The 20,206-nt window shown below is 35.9% G+C and overlaps 1 protein-coding gene across 2 annotated transcripts in view; it reads left to right on the top strand.

The window, feature by feature from the left end:
• Kbtbd3 (kelch repeat and BTB domain containing 3) overlaps positions 1-10,199 on the top strand; it is a 47,006-nt gene extending 36,807 nt beyond the window's left edge. For both annotated transcript variants that reach the window (XM_075966886.1, XM_075966887.1), the window contains exon 4: positions 3,359-10,199. In XM_075966886.1, coding sequence (XP_075823001.1) covers positions 3,359-4,961 — 1,603 coding nt within the window. In that variant the 3' untranslated portion in view covers positions 4,962-10,199. The remainder of the gene's footprint in view (positions 1-3,358) is intronic.
• The last annotated feature ends 10,007 nt before the right edge of the window (positions 10,200-20,206 follow it).

Here is a 20,206-nt window from a genome sequence, read left to right as displayed (position 1 = left end):
TGGGGACTAGACAGCAGGAAATAATGAAATTGTGAGCCAAAATCAAGAAAATAAAAACAAAGAAAAGAATACAACAAAACATTGAGACAAAGAGTTGGTTCTTCGAGAAAATCAACAAAATAGACAAGCCATTATCCAAACTAACCAAAAGGCAGAGAGAGAAAATACCCAAATTAACAAAATTAGGAAAGAAAAGGGGGATATAACAACAGACATGGAGGAAATCCAGAGAATCATCAGGTCATACTTCAAAAGCCTGTATTCCACAAAATTGGAAAACTTAAAGGAAGTGGACAATTTTCTGTATAAGTATCACTTACCAAAGTTAAATAAAGACCAGATAAGCAAATTAAATAGACCTATAACTCTAAAGAGAAACAGTCATCAAAAGTCTCCCAGCCAAAAACAAAAAAAGCCCAGGACCAGATGGTTTAAGCACAGAATTCTACAAGATTTTCAAAGAACTAATGCCAATACTCAAATTGTTCCACACAATAGAAATAGAAGAAACATTGCCAAACTCTATAAGAGGCTACAATTACCCTTATGCCCAAAACACACAAAGACATTTCTAAGAAAGAATTACAAACTAATCTCACTCATGAACATGGATACAAAAATATTCAATAAAATACTGGCAAATTGAATCCAAGAATACATCAGAAAAATTATCCACTATGATCAAGTCAGCTTCATTCCAGAGATACAGGGATGGTTCAACAAATAAAAACCTGTCAGTGTAATTCATAGAAACAAACTGGAAAAAAAACCATGATAATCACATTAGATACTGAAAAAGCCTTTGAAAAAAATACATCTCTTCATGATATAAGTCTTGGAGAAAGCAAGGATACAAGGAACATACCTAAACATAATAAAGGCAATATACAGCAATCCAACAGCCAACATCAAACTAAATGGAGAGAAACTCAAAGCAAACCCATTGAAATCAGGAAACAAAACAAGGTTGTCCACTCTCTACATAACTATTCAACATAGTTCTTGAGGTATCTAGAGCAATACAACAACAAAAGTAGATTAAGGGGATACAAATTAGAAAAGAAGTCAAACTTTCACCATTTACACAAGCGACCCCAAAATTTCTACCAAAGAACTTCTACAACTCATAAAACCTTTCAGTAATTTAGCAGAAAAGATTAACTCAAAAAAAAAAAAAAAGGTAGCCCTCCTTTACACAAATAAGAGGCCTGAGAACGAAATCAGAGAAATACTACACTTCACAATAGCCACAAATCGCATAAAATATTTGTTTAACAAGTAGAAGACCTGTATGGCAAGAACTTTAAATCGTTGAAGAAGATACCAAAAAGTGGAAAGATCTCCCATGCTCTTGGATAGTTAGAATTAACATAGTAAAAATGGTAATTCTGCCAAAAGTAATCTCCAGATTCAATGCAATGCCCAGCAAAATGCCAGCAAAATTCTGGCATTTCACAGAACTCGAAAGAACAATACTCAACTTCATATGAAAAAGCAAAAAATCCAGGATAGCCACAATAGTCCTATACAATAAAGGAATTTCTGGAGGCATCAAAATCCCCTTACTTCAAACTCTATTATAGAATACAGTACTGAAAACAACATAGTGTTGGTATAAAAACAGACAGGAGGACCAATGGAACTGAACTGAAGACTTAGATATCAAGCCACACACCTATGAACACCTGATTTTTGACAAAGAAGCAAATAATATAAAATGGAGAAAAGAAAGCATATTCAACAAATGGTCCTAGAATAACTGGATATCAACATGTAGAAGAATAAAAATTGTTGCGTATTTATCACCATGCCCAAGAGTCAAGTCCAAATGGATCAAAGACCTGATCATAAAGCCAACCACACTGAACCTCATAGAAGAGAAAGTGGGAAGTACACTTGAATGTGTTGGCACAGGAGACTACTTCCTAAATAGAACCCCAATAGCACAGACATTGAGAGAAACAATTAGGAAATGGGATCTCCTGAAACTGAGAATCTTCTCTAAAGCAAAGGAAATAGTCAACAAAATGGCAGCGTACAGAATGGGGAAAAATCTTCACCAGCCCCACATCAGACAAAGAGCTGTTCTCCAAAACATACAAAGAACTCAAGAAATTGGTATTCAAAAGAACGGATAATCCTATAAAAAATGGGGTACAGACCTAAAGAGAGAACACTCAACAAAGGAATCAAAAAATGACTAAAAGACACTTAAGAAAATGTTCAACATCCTTAGACATCAAAAAAAATGCAAATTAAAACAACTCTGAGCTGCCATTTTACACCTGTCTGAATGGCTAAGATAAAAAACACTGGTGACAACTTATGCTGAAGAGAGTGTAGGGTGAAAGGAACACTCCTTCATTGCTGGTATGAGTGTAAACTGATACAGCCCCTTTTAACATCAGTATGGCAATTTCTCAGAATACTAGGAAACAACCTACCTCAAAACCCAGCAGTACCACTTTTAGGTATATACCCAAAGGATGTTCAGTCATACCCAAAGACAGGTGCTCAACTATGTTCATGGCACCATTATTTGTCATATTCAGAATCTAGAAACAACCTAAATGCCCTTCGACCAAAGAAGGATAAGGAAAATGTGGTACATTTATACAGTTGAGTACTGCACAATAGATAAAATCATGATACCTTGAAATCTGTGGGCAAATTCATGGATCTAGAAAACATCATATTGAATGGGGCAACCCAGACCCAGTAAGACAGATACCATATGTACTCATTCATAAGTGGCTTTTCTACATAAAGCAAAGAAAAACCAGCCTACAGTTCATAATCCCAGAGAATCTAGACAAGGACCCTAAGAGAGACATACATGGGTCTAATCTACATGGGAAATAGAAAAAGACAAGATCTTCTGAGTTAATTGGGAGCATGGGGATTATGAGAGAGGGTAGAAGGAGAGTGGAGAGAAAGGGAGAGGAACAGAGAAAAATATATAGCTCAATAAAAACAATAAAAAATAAAATAAGCTTTAATTATGATGAAAAATGTAATTTTATTTATTACCACAATAGTAATTAATTTGCCACTGAAGAAAACTGAGTTTTATAGAATTCACCAATGCAAAAAATTTGAACCACTTTATAGCCTTTTTTCATTTTTTACTGTGTCTAAGCTACATTGTAAAGTTTTTAATATGAAGGTTATATAATGTCAGATGTGTATTATGGCATATAATTATTTTAAATGCTAAAATAGTTCATTAGGATGCCATTGATTGTGATTTCATGAACATATTTTAAATCAACTAAAGGGTAAAGAAGAATCTGTATGGTAATATTGTTAATAATTGTGGACTAAAACACTAGTGCTTCTTTGTTCTTCATTTTTTCAGGGCTATGTTTGAAGTAAAGATGAAAGAAAGAGATGATGGATGTGTTACCATTACTAACTTGTCCTCCAAAGCAATAAAGGCATTTCTTGACTACGCCTATACCGGAAAAGCAAGAATAACAGATGATAATGTAGAAATGTTTTTTCAGTTATCATCCTTTCTTCAGGTTCCTTTTTTGTCAAAAGCTTGCAGTGACTTTTTAATAAAAAGCATCAGTCTCGTCAATTGTTTGCACTTGTTATCTCTCTCAGACAGCTATGGCTCTACACATTTGTTTAATCAGGTTTTATGCTTTGTACAACATCACTTTCATTTGTTATTTAAATCCAGAGAGTTTTTAGAGATGAATTTTGGAGTGCTGCAGAAGTGTCTGGAGTCAGATGAGTTAAATGTGCCAGAAGAAGGAATGGTCTTGAAGATTGTCATTACATGGATCAAATACAACTTAGAGTCCAGGCAAAAGCACCTGCCTCACTTGATTACAAAAGTAAGGCTACATCAGTTATCCGAGGACACACTTCAAGACTATCTGCTCAATGAGGAGTGTTTACTCAAAAGCACAAACTGTTTTGACATAATCGTGGATGCCATTAAGTGTGTGCAAGTTTCTAGTGGCCTCTTCGCTGATGCCCGACCATCCACAACTGAAAAATATATATTCATCCATAAAACTGAGGAAAATGGAGAAAATCAACATACATTTTGCTATAACATTAAAAGCGACTCATGGAAAATACTGCCACAATCACATCTGATTGATTTGCCAGGATCTAGTCTGACTAGCTATGGAGAGAAAATATTCTTGATGGGTGGCTGCAAAGGGAAGTGCTGTAGGAAGATTCGACTTCATATTGCTGAGTCTTATCATGATGCCACTGACCAGACCTGGTGCTATTGTCCAGTCAAAAATGAGTTTTTCTTGGTTTCAACCATGAAAACCCCAAGAACCATGCATACATCAGTCATGGCTGTTAGTCGATTATTTGTTATAGGTGGAAAGACTAGAGGATCCCGGGACATTAAGAGTCTTTTAGATGTTGAATCTTTTGATCCACTATCCAAAGAATGGATATCAGTTAGCCCTTTACCAAGAGGTATCTATTACCCAGAAGCCAGTGCATGCCAGAATGTCATTTATGTTCTTGGATCCGAGGTAGAGATTGCAGATGCTTTTAACCCATCACTTGATTGTTTTTTTAAATACAATGCTACAACTGACCAGTGGTCTGAACTAGTAGCAGAGTTTGGACAGTTCTTTCATGCTACTTTAATTAAAGCTGTCTCAGTAAACTGCACCCTGTATATATGTGACCTTTCCACCTATAAAGTATACAGTTTTTGTCCGGATACATGTGTTTGGAAAGGAGAGGGCTCTTTTGAATGTGCAGGCTTTAATGCAGGTGCAATAGGGATTGAGGATAAGATTTACATATTAGGTGGAGATTATGCACCAGATGAGATCACAGATGAAGTGCAAGTTTACCACAGCAGCAAGTCAGAGTGGGAAGAGGTGTCACCAATGCCAAGAGCCTTAACCGAATTTTACTGCCAAGTTATTCAGTTCAACAAGTATAGGGACCCATGGTTTTCTAATCATTTCTAAAAGTAATATTTGCTTGAGTAATCTAAAATGATACCTAGGAGAATTAGTAAAACAAATTAGCACAATAAAATATTCCTTCTATTGAAGAATGACTATAGATGTATGGTGTCTATAAGTAGACAGTTTCCAGAAAATTAAAATATAGAGTATATCTTACCAAAGTTACATTGAATGTGAATAGTTCAGAATACTTAGTATTTTCTTATGTAAATAAAAATTACAGGTTTAGGTAAAAGTTGGCAAAGAAAAGTCGGTGTTCATAAATGTTCATGGAGAATTATTTTTGTATATAACCGGTAGCTTCAGTACAATTTCAGGATTTAATTAGTACCTTACCATTTTCCTGTCATGGGTTCTAATCAAGCACCATGTTGTTTTACAACTTTAGTAAATTCTAAGTGAATCATTCGAAAAATTACAGAATTTCTGATATCAGTAGTTTAAAAATCTATGTCTTTGTCAACTTCAACCAGAGCATGACCATCCTTGTTCCTGAGCAAGGTCATTCTGTTTTGCAAGAGGCATGCTTATTTAATTGCTCTAAGAGATACTGCCAATTTAGGTTTTAAGACACCTGATTCATATCTCAGGCATTATGTAGATCAAACAACTTAGAATTAGTGTAATTTCCTGCACTACATTATAAATATTAATTTGTAGTAAGTGTAGAGTTAAGATTATCCAAAATGAAAGTTCTTTGATTTTATCACACAAATTTCAGATGTATTTTCAAAGTATATTTGCATGCAGCTTCAAAACCAAACTCTCAGATATCAATTACACGGTATTCAGAACAATCAGTACCTAGTTTTAAACACACAGACTGGTTGGCTCTGCCATTTTCCTTCATGTCTACTTAAGAAAAAAACTTAAGGGTTGCTTCTCTGGCATTCTTTGAGAAAGCAGGTAACAATTAGTAATCTATGCAGAGCTGTACATATTTCTTAGTAAAGTATGCTTAAATAATGTCATCAGTAAATCTAGGAATTACTCATTTCTTCCATACACACACACACACACACACACACACACACACACACACACACACACACACACACATATATATAGAGAGAGAGAGAGAGAGAGAGCGAGAGAGAGAGAGAGAGAGAGAAACTAAATTAAAATAATCCCCTCCCAACACTGTTACATTCCCCAATCCTTTTTATTTCTACTATTATCTGTGATAATGTCCTTGACATCAAGACCCTACTGGTCTACTTTGTATTTTTTTTCTTTGCTTATACTGGTTCTTTGTTATATTGCTGTGCTTCCTTTTTTTAAAATATGTTCATTCCTTGCCATCTCTGTACATCTACATCTTGTGCTTTTTTCCATTTTTCATTATGAAGAAAATACTTTGTCCAGGCTCTTCATTTCTTTATCACCACAACAACAGGCTTGGCTCTACTAACTAATGCCAAACTTTGTATTTCCTTGTCATGCTTTCACTTCGTCTAACTGCCACAAAGAGGAAAATGGTCCTGTGTTCAGAATCTCTAGAACTCTATCCATACTGGATAGAACGTTGCTCCATGACTAAACTGGTGCATCCAATGCACTGTGGCCTTGCAACCTAAGAACATAATGTATCACTCTGGCTTTCTTCATTCTGGTTTTCTAATATGCAAATCTCTGTGATCACTGAGGTCTATTCTCAGAATATAGCACCCTTCTATGATGTTTTCTTTTAGTCCTCTTTTTTTTTTCTTTTTAAAGTCACTCTTCCTCTCATGTTGACATTCAGCCAGGACTATATTATAATGGCTAAATAATTGACCTCACTATCCAGACTGCTGGCATTCTTGTGGGGGAAAAAATGTCTAACATTTCTCCATTATTTTTGTCTTACCCTACCTCATTAGGAGTAAGCATCCAGAAATATTTGAATATTATCTCTTAAAATTGAAAGCATGTATATGGCATTGTTAAATATAGAAAAGGGTTAACATATGAAATAAATTTAGAGTTATTGGACATTCTTGTTGTGGTCTTTAAACTTAAGTTAAAATGCAGTGTACCAGGCGGTGGTGGCGCACGCCTTTAATCCCAGCATTCGGGAGGCAGAGGCAGGTGGATCTCTGTGAATTCGAGACCAGCCTGGTCTACAAGAGCTAGTTCCAGGACAGGCTCCAAAGCCACAGAGAAACCCTGTCTCGGAAAAAAAAAAATGCAGTGTAGCTTTGTTCATATACAGTCTGGAAAAAGAGTATTTGCATAACCAAAATTAACAAATCTCATAACACTTAACTCTATTGGTAAGGAAAGAAATATTTACCAGAGCAACATTCATTGCATTCTTTACTCATGAAAGCTGGATTATTTGAGGGCAACCACACATTGCAACTAAATTCCATCTTTTCATATAAAATTGAATATGTAGTCATTGTGTTTGGCTCAAGGATACATTTAACAACCAAAGTCTAAGACAGATATAGATCCGTTTTGTATTTTGATATTTGAAAGCAATAAATATAATGATTGCAGGCATATTTGTATACAGAACATTACTTTGGGATCATTGTTCTCAGATTAATTGGGTCCATTGTTCTGGAAGTTTTTCTGCTGTATTTAAAATTATTATTTTAAATTATTTTTATTATTAAAAATATTATAAAATTATATCAAAATTATTATTTAAAAATATTAGTTTTTAAAACATATCCAAGAAAGCAACTTCAGAGGTGAGCCCTTTAAAATAGGGGCTAGACTCTATAGGAAAGCAGACCGCTGTTCACTGTAAGAAACAGCAATTGCACTTTATAATGTCCCAAGGTTGAGACTATTACTACACATTTTAACTATTCTGATTTAACGTGTTTACATACTTGAGAATTTTAAAAAATAGGACTTGGGGCTGGAGAGATGGCTCAGTGGTTAAGAGCATTGCTTGTTCTTCCTAAGGTCCTGAGTTCAAGTCCCAGCAACCACATGGTGGCTCACAACCATCTGTAATGAGGTCTGGTGCCCACTTCTGGCCTGCAGACAGAATATTGTATACATAATAAGTAAAAAATAGGACTTGATTTTATGGAAGGGAAATTTTCTCTGTCCTCTCACTCCTTCTCCATGTTTCTTCCATTCTTTCTTTCCTACTTCCACACAGAAAAAACATTAAACTGAGTAAAAACACAAAGACAAGAAGCAAAATTTTATGAATTATTTCCCTGACACAGTACTTCTAGAAACGACTTATATAAACAGAAATGGTGATTGCCTACCTTTATATCTTAAAATTTAAAGTATGTTTACAGATTAAATATGATGACCTAATGCCTACTCAAATTCATAACAAAGTTGAGAATTTAATCAAGGGGTGATACTACTGTTCGTTTACAAAATGTTAACTCTTCTAAGAATTATACATTCAAAGTGTAAATAATCTTGGAATAAAATATGGGGAAAATCTTTCTAACAGACATTTCAGATAAATGATTTTGTCTTAGTGTTTATAGTTCAATGCTTTCAGGGATAAAGAATTACTATACTGTACTGATTCCAAGCAGTTACCTTAGAAAGTGCTGTAACAATGAAATTATCTTTTGCAGTTGTAATAATAGCTTCAGTTCTTGCCTTAAAGTTGTTGTCTCTGCCTGTCAGTCATTCCAAGTACTTGGAGCAGCACCATGTCTCTTGTTGGTACAAAGTATATTCTCATTTTCCTTCTTGTTGCAGAACTTAACATATTGACTTTTCTATCAGTGGCCAGGTTGCATGATTTCTTTTTGTAAGGTTGCCACAGAGAATTTGTCTTCATTGTAGTACATGTTGTTGGGTTGAGCCTGACAGCCTTTTTAGAATCTTTCACAGGAGGACTTTACTGTCTAGTGCAAGTGAACTTGGTGGTTCAAGCATTTCATTCTAGTCTAGCTTTGCAAACTGTGGATTGGGACGCTTTCACAGGGGTCATCAAAGACCATCAGAAAACACAAATATTTACATGTCAGTTTATAATAGTAGCAAAATTACAGTTATGAAGTAGCAACAAAATAATTTTATGGTTGGAGATCACCACAACATAAGGAACTATATTAAAAGGTGATAGCATTGGGAAGGTTTAGAACCAATGGTCTAGAGTCTTGGTATGTATCCTGTAAACTCTCATCCCATCAACATAATCATAAACATATATTTTGCTGGAAAACATTAAGGGAAAATTTTAATAACAATTTTTGTTATTAGATACAATTTTCAAAATTTTAAAAATGCTTTAAAAGAGTTCTCTGGAAAGTATACAAAACAGAAATCATAGATAACAGTTACATTATTAAACAGAGGACAATTTACTCACAGATTAATATAGACTAGCCATATAATAATAACAGCATGATATTTTGATAAATCAAGGCCACAATTCCATAATTTTCAACCACGAAACTTTATTCACCTCACTAACTTTGAGAATTTTCCAACCATACAGGTCTAACTAGCTCAACGACTTGTGCTATTGTTCCTAAGGGTAACGAAGTGGCTGAAATAACTCAGAATATAGCCTTCTGTTAATAATATCACACTAAATAAATATTTCCTTGTATTTCTCATCTACGTGTAGCTCACAGAGACTGAGAGATAACTTATTTCAGAACTCAGAAATTAGCTCAGTGCCTGTCACAGAAATCTGTCCAATAACCTAATTCTATTGAGCAATGTGTTTATATAAGGCAAAATGTATTTATTAGTTATATCATGACTGTGATTCTTCTGTAACTTTGGCAAATTGTTTCCTGAAGGTGATGTTCTAGTTTTTAAGTAATTCTTATAATTTTTTTTGGAGGTGATGTTATAGCTTCTTTCCTGATGATGATGTTATTACCCCTAAGTAATTTTCTACCTATTTTTCAGGTAGTTGATAATTATTTATTTTCATACATTTTAACTATAATAGTAACTATCACAGATAATCCTTCATTTCCTTTAAGTGACAATAATGGGTAACACACTCAGTACAAATTCCATTAATATATCTGCAAAACCCATTTCTCAGTGCAGTTGCTTCACTGTTGGTTTGTCCAGTTAGGGGAAGTAATGCCCAATGCTATTACATGGGTAATATATTTTATTTGTCTGTTAGTGAAATGTGGGACATCTGTCATATTCTATGAGAAATAAAATCAGCATTTTTCAGGTTAGTATTAACCTTCATAATTATGTAGTAAAATATCTCAGTTCTATAAAGTGTTAATTTATTTAAATGTGTCACAATTCTGTATTGTTATCAGAAATAAAAGAGAGAAAAGTAGATGCCAAGACTCTTCTTTTTTTTACCTTTTTCCAGATGGTCTAGACTGATAAACAAGTCTGATCTCAGACCACTGAGATGATGGCATTTGAGGGGGAGGGTGTTAGAATCTCAGCCTTTGCTTGACTATATATATGGGCCAGAGATGATGAAAGCAGGAAGATTTTTTTCAAGACTGTACTTAAATATGTCTAAAACAAACTGTTCAATATCACACTCTAGATATTTGAACCAGTACTAACTAACTAGGTCTTGTTGAATTAGATTTCTTTCCTGCTTCTCATTTCTTGACCAGCAGTAAACATTTGCAGGGACCCACACAAGTCATCTTCTGATTAGGACCATTGTACTTCATACCAGAAACTCATACTATAGACTTAGAAAAGAAAGCCAAAGCCTGAACATCTAAATAGAACTACAAAGAAGTTTGTTGTTTCTTTTTTTTTATGTACTAGCTTTGGACAATGTTATCTTTATTTTTGCTTCTATAATTTGCTTTCTGACAGCACTCTTACCTGTCATGTTTTTCTCTTGCTGAGTGACAATTTATAGTTTACTAAGAGACATTGACTTCTAAATCCTTATTCCAGACAGGGGCCTAGATTGCAATAGTTACTTCTTTAAAAAAAAGTTCTCTATTGATTCAAACTTTGACAGTTGTGTGTGTGTGTGTGTGTGTGTATGTTCAATTTATCTTGATCATTTCCATCTCCAGTTTCCCTACACCATCTCTATCCATAATCTACTCAAGAATATGTCCATTTTGACTTATGGATTCTCTTTTCAAAAACATAATCCTCTTAGACAAATTAATGTTGCCTACATGCTCATGAACAACCTGTCAGTGACTACACTCCTGAAAGAAAAATGAACATCCTCTTCCAGTAGCCAGCAATTGTCTCCACTTGTGGAGATAGTCATAGCTACAGTGAGTTCCTGAGTGTAACTACCATGTTTCCAGCTCTTACACCTTCTATGTGCTTTCTTTTCCACAATGTTCTCTGAGTCCTTTTAGACTTGTTTCATTTAGGGCGGCACCCTCAACAGTCACTTTTTCTTGGTATTTAACTGTTGTGTGTACTGACTGCTGTCTACTACAAAAAGAAACTTTGACCTATGTTGAAAGCAGCACTTATTTATTGATATGAACAAATAGCTAGAAGGTAATTTAACATGTATGTTTAGCAAAAATCAGTATTAGGTCTCTATATTCAAGTTATAAACTTTTAATCAAGTTTATAGTACCAGGCATGAATTACCTCTTGGGTAGCAGTCCTTGACATAAAAAAAATGCAGTTGGTTACCTTTATAACAGTCATGCCACTATTGCACCTGAAGGCATATCTTGCTGGGCAATTCAGCGCTGTATCATGTGGTCTTCATTGACTGATGAATTTTCCCCCTCAGCAAGAAAGTCAAACCCTGAAATAAGAAGAGTCTTAGTGTATTATAGGCAGAGACTGCTTGATTGTTCCCTGCAGCTCAGACCTGAAGTAATCACACAGAAAATTGTCACTTGGCCAGTCACTTAAGTGTATTGCTAGCTAGCTCTCATATCTTTGGTTAATTCATTTCTATTATTTTATATATTACTATGAGGCTTTTGACTTAACAGCAAGGTTAGAGCATGTTTTCCCCAGTGGCAAACATGGGTTCTGTATTGACTCTGCCTTTTCTCCCAGCATTCAGTTAAGTTGTCCCTGCTTTGCTCTATTCTGCCTTATTACAGCCCAAAGCAGCTTGTTTATTCATTAACCGATAAAAGTAACACATATACAGAAGAACTTTGCACATCATTTCTCCTTTTCTGTCCAAATAAAAAAAGTAGGTTTTAACTTTAAAATAGTAAAATTACATATAACAAGACAGGTATCAAGCAAGAAATATAAGCAAGATATATTAAATATAGAGAAATATATTTCAGTTCAATATATATATATATATATATAGAAAATCTATCATGACTACAAACTTGACTATTATAGATGATTATCTATTAACATGTATTTCTTAATTATCCATTACATTTTTAAGTAAGTTTCAGAAACACAACCAAGAACATTTATATCTACTTTATCTTTTATCATCACTAAAAAAACTATAATTATAACTATCTATTCTTCAAGTCTATCAAAGGCTACAGAAGGACATAATATTACCTAAGGAAATAGGAAGTGCATTGTAAGCAACTTCCAAAACCCTAGATTTAACAGAGACATTTTGCTGCCTGGACAGTCACCCAAAGTTCTTCTGTACCATTGGGGCATCCATCTTCAGCCTACACGCCCATAGTATCCGGCAGACTTTTCCACAAAGCAGGAAATTTCAAAGACAGTTCCACCTTTTTTGACAGTTTGTCAGTCACTTTCTTTTGTGTTCTTCAAAATGTCTGGCAGACTATTTCATGAATCAGGAATCCCAAAGGACCATCTCACCTTTAGGCAAGTTCAGCAGTCATTTTTCTCTGGTACCTTGCATGTCCAGTTCATAATATCAAGCAGTCCAGACAAGAGCAGTTTCTTGCTCAAATGGCTAATAAACTCCATGAGGAGCCTCTTCAATTCCCATCTTCCTCTTGAAGTAGATTGGTGCTGCCAGGAGCAGATGTGTGTCATTGTCATAAAAAGTCCTAAGTTCTTAAAACATTTTAAATGTTATACTCTGAAGGTCTCTGAAAGATTTGAAGAATATCTCTTTAACTGAAATATGTCTCTGTATATCTAGAAAATCTAACATGACTACAAACTTGACTAATATAGCTGATTATCTGTTAACCTATATTTCTTAATTATATATTACATTTTTAAGTAAGCTGCAGAAACACAATACCTTAATCAAGAGCATATATATATATATATATATATATATATATATATGTAACGAAATTAATCTTAAATTTGTACCAAGATTCATACTAATGCAAAGTATTCATATTTATAGCATATCCCCCTTTAAATGTAAATAAATATAAACAATCATTTGGGCATTCTTTTCTGCTGGTTCTGGGTACTGTTAAACATGTCTTTCATGGAGTATCCTGTGTGGTAGGTGCATCTCAGCCAGCAATCCTGAAGCTGTCAAGGATGTTGAACCATCTGGGCCATTGCTTCAGGTAATCATGTTTGATAAAACCATATTAGTCCATAAGGAATCCACAACTTTCTATTCTCTGTGGGAACAAAAGCAGAACCTCTTTTCCAAAGCAACAAATCCTTAGACCCAAATATTGAAGTCCAAATACCTTTAAAATATATATGTTGGTTAAGCTTAAATGCCTCTTTTTACTTAGCTCATTCACAATCAAAAAATTTAAATAACACAATAATATACCTAATCTAGACTTTCTGAGTATATTCCATCTTTATGTGGCTTATTTGTTTTTACTCTATTACTTTTTAATATTTATTTTATTATCTTTACTCCTTTAATCTATGATTGTCTGTACTGTCTCTTTAAAGACTCTATTTTTAAAAACCATTCACTTCCTTCCATAACTGTCTGTATTCTTTTTCTTCTCTCTCACAAGCCTATGTAAATTTATCCAACACTGTGACACATTTAGAGGCCTAGGTCTGTCTTTATTACATATCTGTAATTATTTTCTGACCAGGAGTGCTTTTTTTCCCCTAATGCTAAGTGGGCATGGCTAGGGCCAACATGGCCTGCTTGCTCCACCCAGTCCAACATGGCAGAGGCATGGTCTCTGCCTCTGAAAGCCATGTACATTGCCCCACGTTTAGGCACACAGTGGGTCTATGCTGCCATTAAACAAGTTCTAGCGCTCTGCTTACAGACCCCATTTACATGCTCAACATGAAGACTTCCTTGAAGAATCAGAACCTTTTGTGCTAGCAAACCAGGAATCCTTCTTAAAGCAGCCACACAGTTTTTGCTGGTACCACTGAGACAGGGAGCCTTCTCTTTTTTATATATATTTTTTAAATTTATTTATTTATTAAAGATTTCTGGTGGTGGGGAAGAGACAGAAGCCTTCTCTTAAAAGAATCATGCCTCTGCTTCTGGTTGCTATGATAAAATACCCTGAAAAAGGCAAATTAAGAGAGAAAGTGTTTATTCCAGCTCACAGTTCAGCGGTATAATGTATCAAGAATAAGAAGTCAAAGCAGCAGGAGCTTAGAGCAGCTAGATATCACATCCACAGTCAAGAATAGAAATCAATGACTTAATCAATACATGTATGACAGTGATCCCCTGGCTCTCTAATTTTAGACAGTCTTGGATCCCATGGTCAGAGAAAATCATAAAACCCACCATATAAAGTAACATAAATAAAATAATCTCCAAAGATGTTCTCCAGGACTTCTCCCAGATGAATCTATATTTCATTGATTTGACAATACCAACCATCTCATGAACTCTGTCTCTCTCACACATGTTTTGATAAGGCCAGTGTTTTCTTTTAATTTTTGAGGCCTCTAGTACATGTTAGAACTGGATAAGAACATATTGATTTAGACTCATTTTAATATACCCAATTTTCTCTGTGCCTCCAGCTTCCTGAAGTTTGCTTTGACTTCAAACACTGCCCCATTCTCTTACTTTTAATTCATCCAGATAAAAGACTCTAATGGTTTATTTAAAAATTTATGGGGGATAAGGAAGTATGTGGTGGAGAGAGAAAAGCAGAACAGTTTGTGCACTGTGAAGAGAGGCAGAACTGGAGAGGAACAGCCTGATGTGAGAGGCCTGATCTACCACCTTAGGCCATAGTGATTTTGTGGGACCATATGCCCACTAACAGCTATCTGTGTTCATGGTCCTACCACAGCTGAAGTCCATGTTGGTGTCTCTTGCTTATAATCAAAGACCATGTGGATGTCTATAGTCTAGGCTGCCACTGGATATCATGTTGATGCCCTAGAGTCACTCTGAACTGACCCTGTCCCTTGCCTGGGTAGCCAAAAGGAGATGGCCCAGGTGGGATAAGCACAATAGTGCTGGTTGGCTGAAAAGCAGCTAACATTCAGGCAAAGATTAGGGATTTGGATTGGTTTGCCCCAACATTTGTCCCATCTATGAGCAGCTAGAGCATGTGAAAGGGTTGCTCTTGTGTAACCATAGCTGCAGGATCTTTGGGACTCAGGATAACAGCTGGATCTATGAGAGGAGTCTCAGTGAGAGTCTAGGATTGATGGTGAACCAAAATCCAGAGACCTTGAAAGAGAGCGATAACTCATTACAGTGAAACAGAAGTGGAATGATACATGCACAGAAGAACTAGAGGAACAGGTCTTGCCCAGAGGGGTCAGCAAAATTTTTGTTTGTTTGTTTTTTTTCTTTTGGAGGGAGGTTGCAGGAGTAAAGGGCAGGTGTGGTGGGACTGGGAAATAAGTGGGACTAGGGTGCATGATGTGGAGTTCCCAAAGAATTGATTAAAAGTTAATAATAAGAAGAAGAAGAATGGAAGCCTGATGGGTCAAAGAGTTGGCTCAGAAGGTAAAAGTGTTTCCTACAAAACCTGATTACCTGAGTTCCATCTTCAGGACTCACATATTGGAAAGAGAGGACCAATTCCAATGAATGCCCCCTGACCTTCACATTTATGTAGTAACACATGTATACTTCCTCACATACACACATAATAAATACAAGCATACTAAACTTTTAAAGAAAAGAATAAAAACCTGAACAAGAGGCATAAGTTAACTGTCAATATGTAAAACAAAAGTATTCCATTTGTCCACTAGAGTTTGAGACCTATAAAGGAAGCTCTTACTGACCTCAAAGTATTCAGGTAAGAAAAGGGTCAATATGTAACAATAAAGGGCCAGTGACAAAGGCAAAGAGTTGCATACACAGAATAGTGTGTGTGACCAATAAAAAAAAAGAAATTTATAGAGGAGGTTGGAGACATGAATCAATTTTAAAAATACTTGCCATATATTCATGAGTTTAAAACCCCATATCCATATCAGTTAAGCAAAAAGCAAATGAACACAAGGTGAGCATAAAGTCATGAGCCTATAATCCCAGTTGTAGGGAAACAGAGTGAAGAATATTCTGGGTTATACTGATCAGTTAGTATAATCAAATCTGTGAACTCTAAGTTCAGTGAGAGATGTAAAAATAAAGTTGAGAGCAAGTGAAAGAGGACAACACACATTGAATTCCTGCCTACACACCTGTTTGTGCAATTCATTTTTAAAATGTAATGGATGATTAAGAAATATAGGTTAATAGATAATCACTTATAATATTCAAACTCGTAGTCATTAGCTAGGTTTTCTAGATATATAGCGATATATTTCCTTTAGATAGATAATCTTCAAACTTTTAAAAGACCTACAGAATGTGACACTTAAAATGTTATAAGAACTTAGGACTTTTCATGACAATGAGACACATCTATTCCTGGCAACACTATTTACTTCAATAGGAAGATGGACATCAAAGAGGCTCCTTATGGAGTTTGCTAGCCATTTCAGCAAGAAACTGCACTTGCTTGGACTGCTTGATGGTTTATTGTACGAACTGGATATTCAGGATCCACAGAAAAGTGACTGCTAAGCTTGATGAAAGGTGAGATTGCCCTTCAGGTTTTCTGATTCATGTAAGAGTCTGCCAGACATTCCGCAGGAAAGAGAAGAAAATGGCTGAGAAACTGTCAATATAGGTGGAATGGTCTTTAAAATTTTCTGCTTCATAGAAAACTCTGCCAGACATCATGGGCTTATAGGCTGAAGATTTATACTGCAATGTTGCTAAAGTCTTTTGGAAGACTGTCCAGGAAGTGAGAAGTCTGTCAATTCTAGTGTTTTGGAAGTGGCTTACAATGCACTTCCTGTTTCCTTAGGTAATATTATACCCTTCTGGAGTCTTTGATGGAATTGAAGAAAAGAAATATATAATTATAGTTTCCCTTAGTTATAAAAAAGATAAAATAGATATAAATATTGTAACTATGATTCTTGCTTGAGAACTGTTTTATTGTATATAATTTTGCAATGTTAAAGTCAAAACCTTCCTTTTTATTTAGACAGAAAAGGGGAGGTGATATGGGTTTTCCCTCTGTATGGTGTGAATGCCCCTGGTTAATAAAGAAGCCTAATGCAGCACAGAATAGGGCAAGGCAGGAATTAGAAGCAGAGACAAAGGAGAAAAATAGGCAGAATCAGGGAGAAGCCATATAGCCACCACAAGAGATAGACACTGGATAGAACCTTACTAGTAGACTACAACCATGTGGGGTTATACAGATTAATAGGAATGGCTTAATTTAAGGTGTAAGAACTAGCTGGAAATGCACTTACACTGTTGGCCAATCAGTATTGAAAATATTATAGTTTCTGTGTGGTTGAGTCTGGGCAGCTAGGAAATGAACAAGCAACCTTCATCAACACATTCGTGCACCAAAGACACTAGAACATAGAGGTGAAGGCTCTATACAGGCACCAGCTCAACTTTGTATTCAATGAGTAGTGTGTATGTTGTCCTTAGCAACTGAAGAGTTTAAGAATAAGAATATAGAAATGTAGGTTCCAAAAATAAGGATGGAGAAATAAAGAAATACAATCTTGTAAGTCTAGGAGAATGAGAGCAGGCTGTCAGCAGCTTTCTTAGCAGCTTAAGAATTAACTATTAACAGTCGGTTACTTTGCTTTACAATCCATAGCCCTGTCTGCAAGAATGAAGCAGCCCTTTGCAAACTAAGAGTCACTTTGCAAACTGAGGGTCAGGTTTTAGACAACCCCTAGCTACTCAAGACTAGCAACTGATATGATCTGAGTTAACTTTTAAATGATGGGATGTATGTGACTTTTTTGGTTTTGCATTGTCTCATACCCTTCCCTGATACACAAAACTGACATTATCAGGGGAGTGTAGAGCTTTGGTAAATACCACCAGCAAGTACCAGAGAGAAACAATGGGCTAAATACAAACAGTAGTTTAACTGAAAAACCTGTTAATGAAAATTATGAAGAAAAGCAATTTGTATCTGAGTTTTACCTCGAGATTGTAAAACTTCCTTTGTTCATGCTAATGCTTGTTTCTTGCTATGAAAGAGGAGTTTGGGAAATCCCATTGCCATGGCTATACAAGTCCACCTCTGGCTGTGGTCTCAGCTGGCAGATAAGCTTCTTGTGGCCCATGGAGATTTATGTTTTAATTTTTTAGTTTTTTTCCTGGAACAGAGTTTTTTTCTGGGTTAATAGACTTTGGTGGTCTGTCTCCCATCATTGTGTGACCTCTGTGGACCCAACAGAAATGTGCCATCACCCACAACTTTCAGCTTTCTGAGAGCAAATATTGTGTTACCAATAACCTTAGTTGTTTGGGTGATGTGGGATTTCCCTCTGTATGCTGTGAATACCATTGGTTAATAAAGAAACTACTTTGAGCTTATAGCAGAGCATGGAAAAGTAGAACTAAATGGGAAAAACTAAAATGTTGTGAAAAAGAAGGTGGACTCAGGGAGAAGTCATGTAGCCCTGACAAAGACAGACACAGGAACTTTACCCAGTAAGCCACAGCTTCATGGTGATATACAGATTAATAGAAATGGGTTAAATTGAGAAGAAAGAATTAACCAATATGAAGCTAGAGCTAATGGGACAAACAGTGATTTAATACAGTTTTGGTGTGGATATTTCAGGTCTGAGTCACTGGAACAAATAAGCTGCCTTCTTACAACATTTGTGGATTTCCATGGATTCACCTTGTTCAACAACTGAACTGAATGCAATTCAGTCCTGCTACTAGAGGTCTTGTTTGGTGACAAGTGATGGCCAATTGAGACTCTATATTCCCATTATTAAAAGACTTCATTGGATTACTTGCATATATTTTAGGAAGTTTCCACTGTACTAGATTTCCAAGTCATCCCTCTCTCAAATGTCCCTCAATTACAGCTGTCTCTTCCTGCATTCTCTCCCTCTACCTTATCTTCTTTTCCTCCTCCTCACCTGATCCTCCTATTCCCAGTCCAACTGTAAAATCTATTCTATTTCTCTCTCTAAGGGAGATTCATGTACCCTCCCCCAGACCCTTCCTCTATACCTAACCTCTCTAGGTCTATGGATTGTAGCTTGGATATCATTTATTAATATGCACATGCAAGTGAATACATGTCACATTTTTTTTTCTTGGTTTGGCTTACCTCACTCAGGATAAACTTTTTTTCTAGTTCTACCCATTTGTCTGCAAATTTCACAATGTTGTTGTTTTTAACAGCTGAGCAATACTCCATTGCATAAATATGCTACATTTTTATTTATTTTTATTATTAATTTATTCTATTACTTAAAAAAAACTAAGCCAAATTCCCACTCCCTCCCCTCCTCTCACTCCTAATACAAACCCTCTCACGCTGACCCCTCTAATCCTAAGAAAGGACAAGGCACCTGCCCTGTGGAAAGTCCAGGGCCCTCACTACTACATCTATGTTGAGCAAGGTATACATCCAAAGAGAAGATCCAAAAATGCCAGTACATACAGTAGAGACAAATCCCAGTGCCACTGTCAGTGACCCCTCAGTCTGCCACAACTGTCAACAACAACATTGAGAGGGACTAGTTTTATCCCATGCTTGTCACTCCCAGTCCAGTTGGAGTTGGTGAGTTCCCATTAGCTCAGACAAACTGTCTCAGTGGGCTAACTCTCATTCCTTCCTCTCTTCAACTGGACCTTGGGAGCTCAGTCCAGAGCTCTGATGTGGGTCTCTGCCTCTGTTTCCATCTCTTGTTGGACAAAGATTCTATGGTGATATTTGAGATAATCATCAGTCTGCCTATAGGGCAAGGCCAGTTCAGACACCCTCTGTAACATGAGGTCATGCTTATTGGGGTTTAAGTCCTGCCTGGTTCCCGCAGCCTTTCAGCCCCAAAGAAATCACACAGAGATCTCCCTAAGATTATAAACTGATTGGCCCATTAGCTCAGGCTTCTTATTAGCTCTTGTAGCTTATATTAGCCATTATTCTGATCTATGTTAGCCACATGCAACAGTACCTTTTTCAGCAGGGCAGGTTACATCCTGCTTCTTCGGTAGT

The sequence above is a fragment of the Microtus pennsylvanicus genome, chromosome 3, assembly GCF_037038515.1.
Source record: "Microtus pennsylvanicus isolate mMicPen1 chromosome 3, mMicPen1.hap1, whole genome shotgun sequence".
In the NCBI taxonomy this organism is placed as follows: Eukaryota; Metazoa; Chordata; class Mammalia; order Rodentia; family Cricetidae; genus Microtus; species Microtus pennsylvanicus.
Note: the sequence above shows the minus strand (reverse complement) of the source record. Positions and strands in the feature narration are given on the sequence as shown.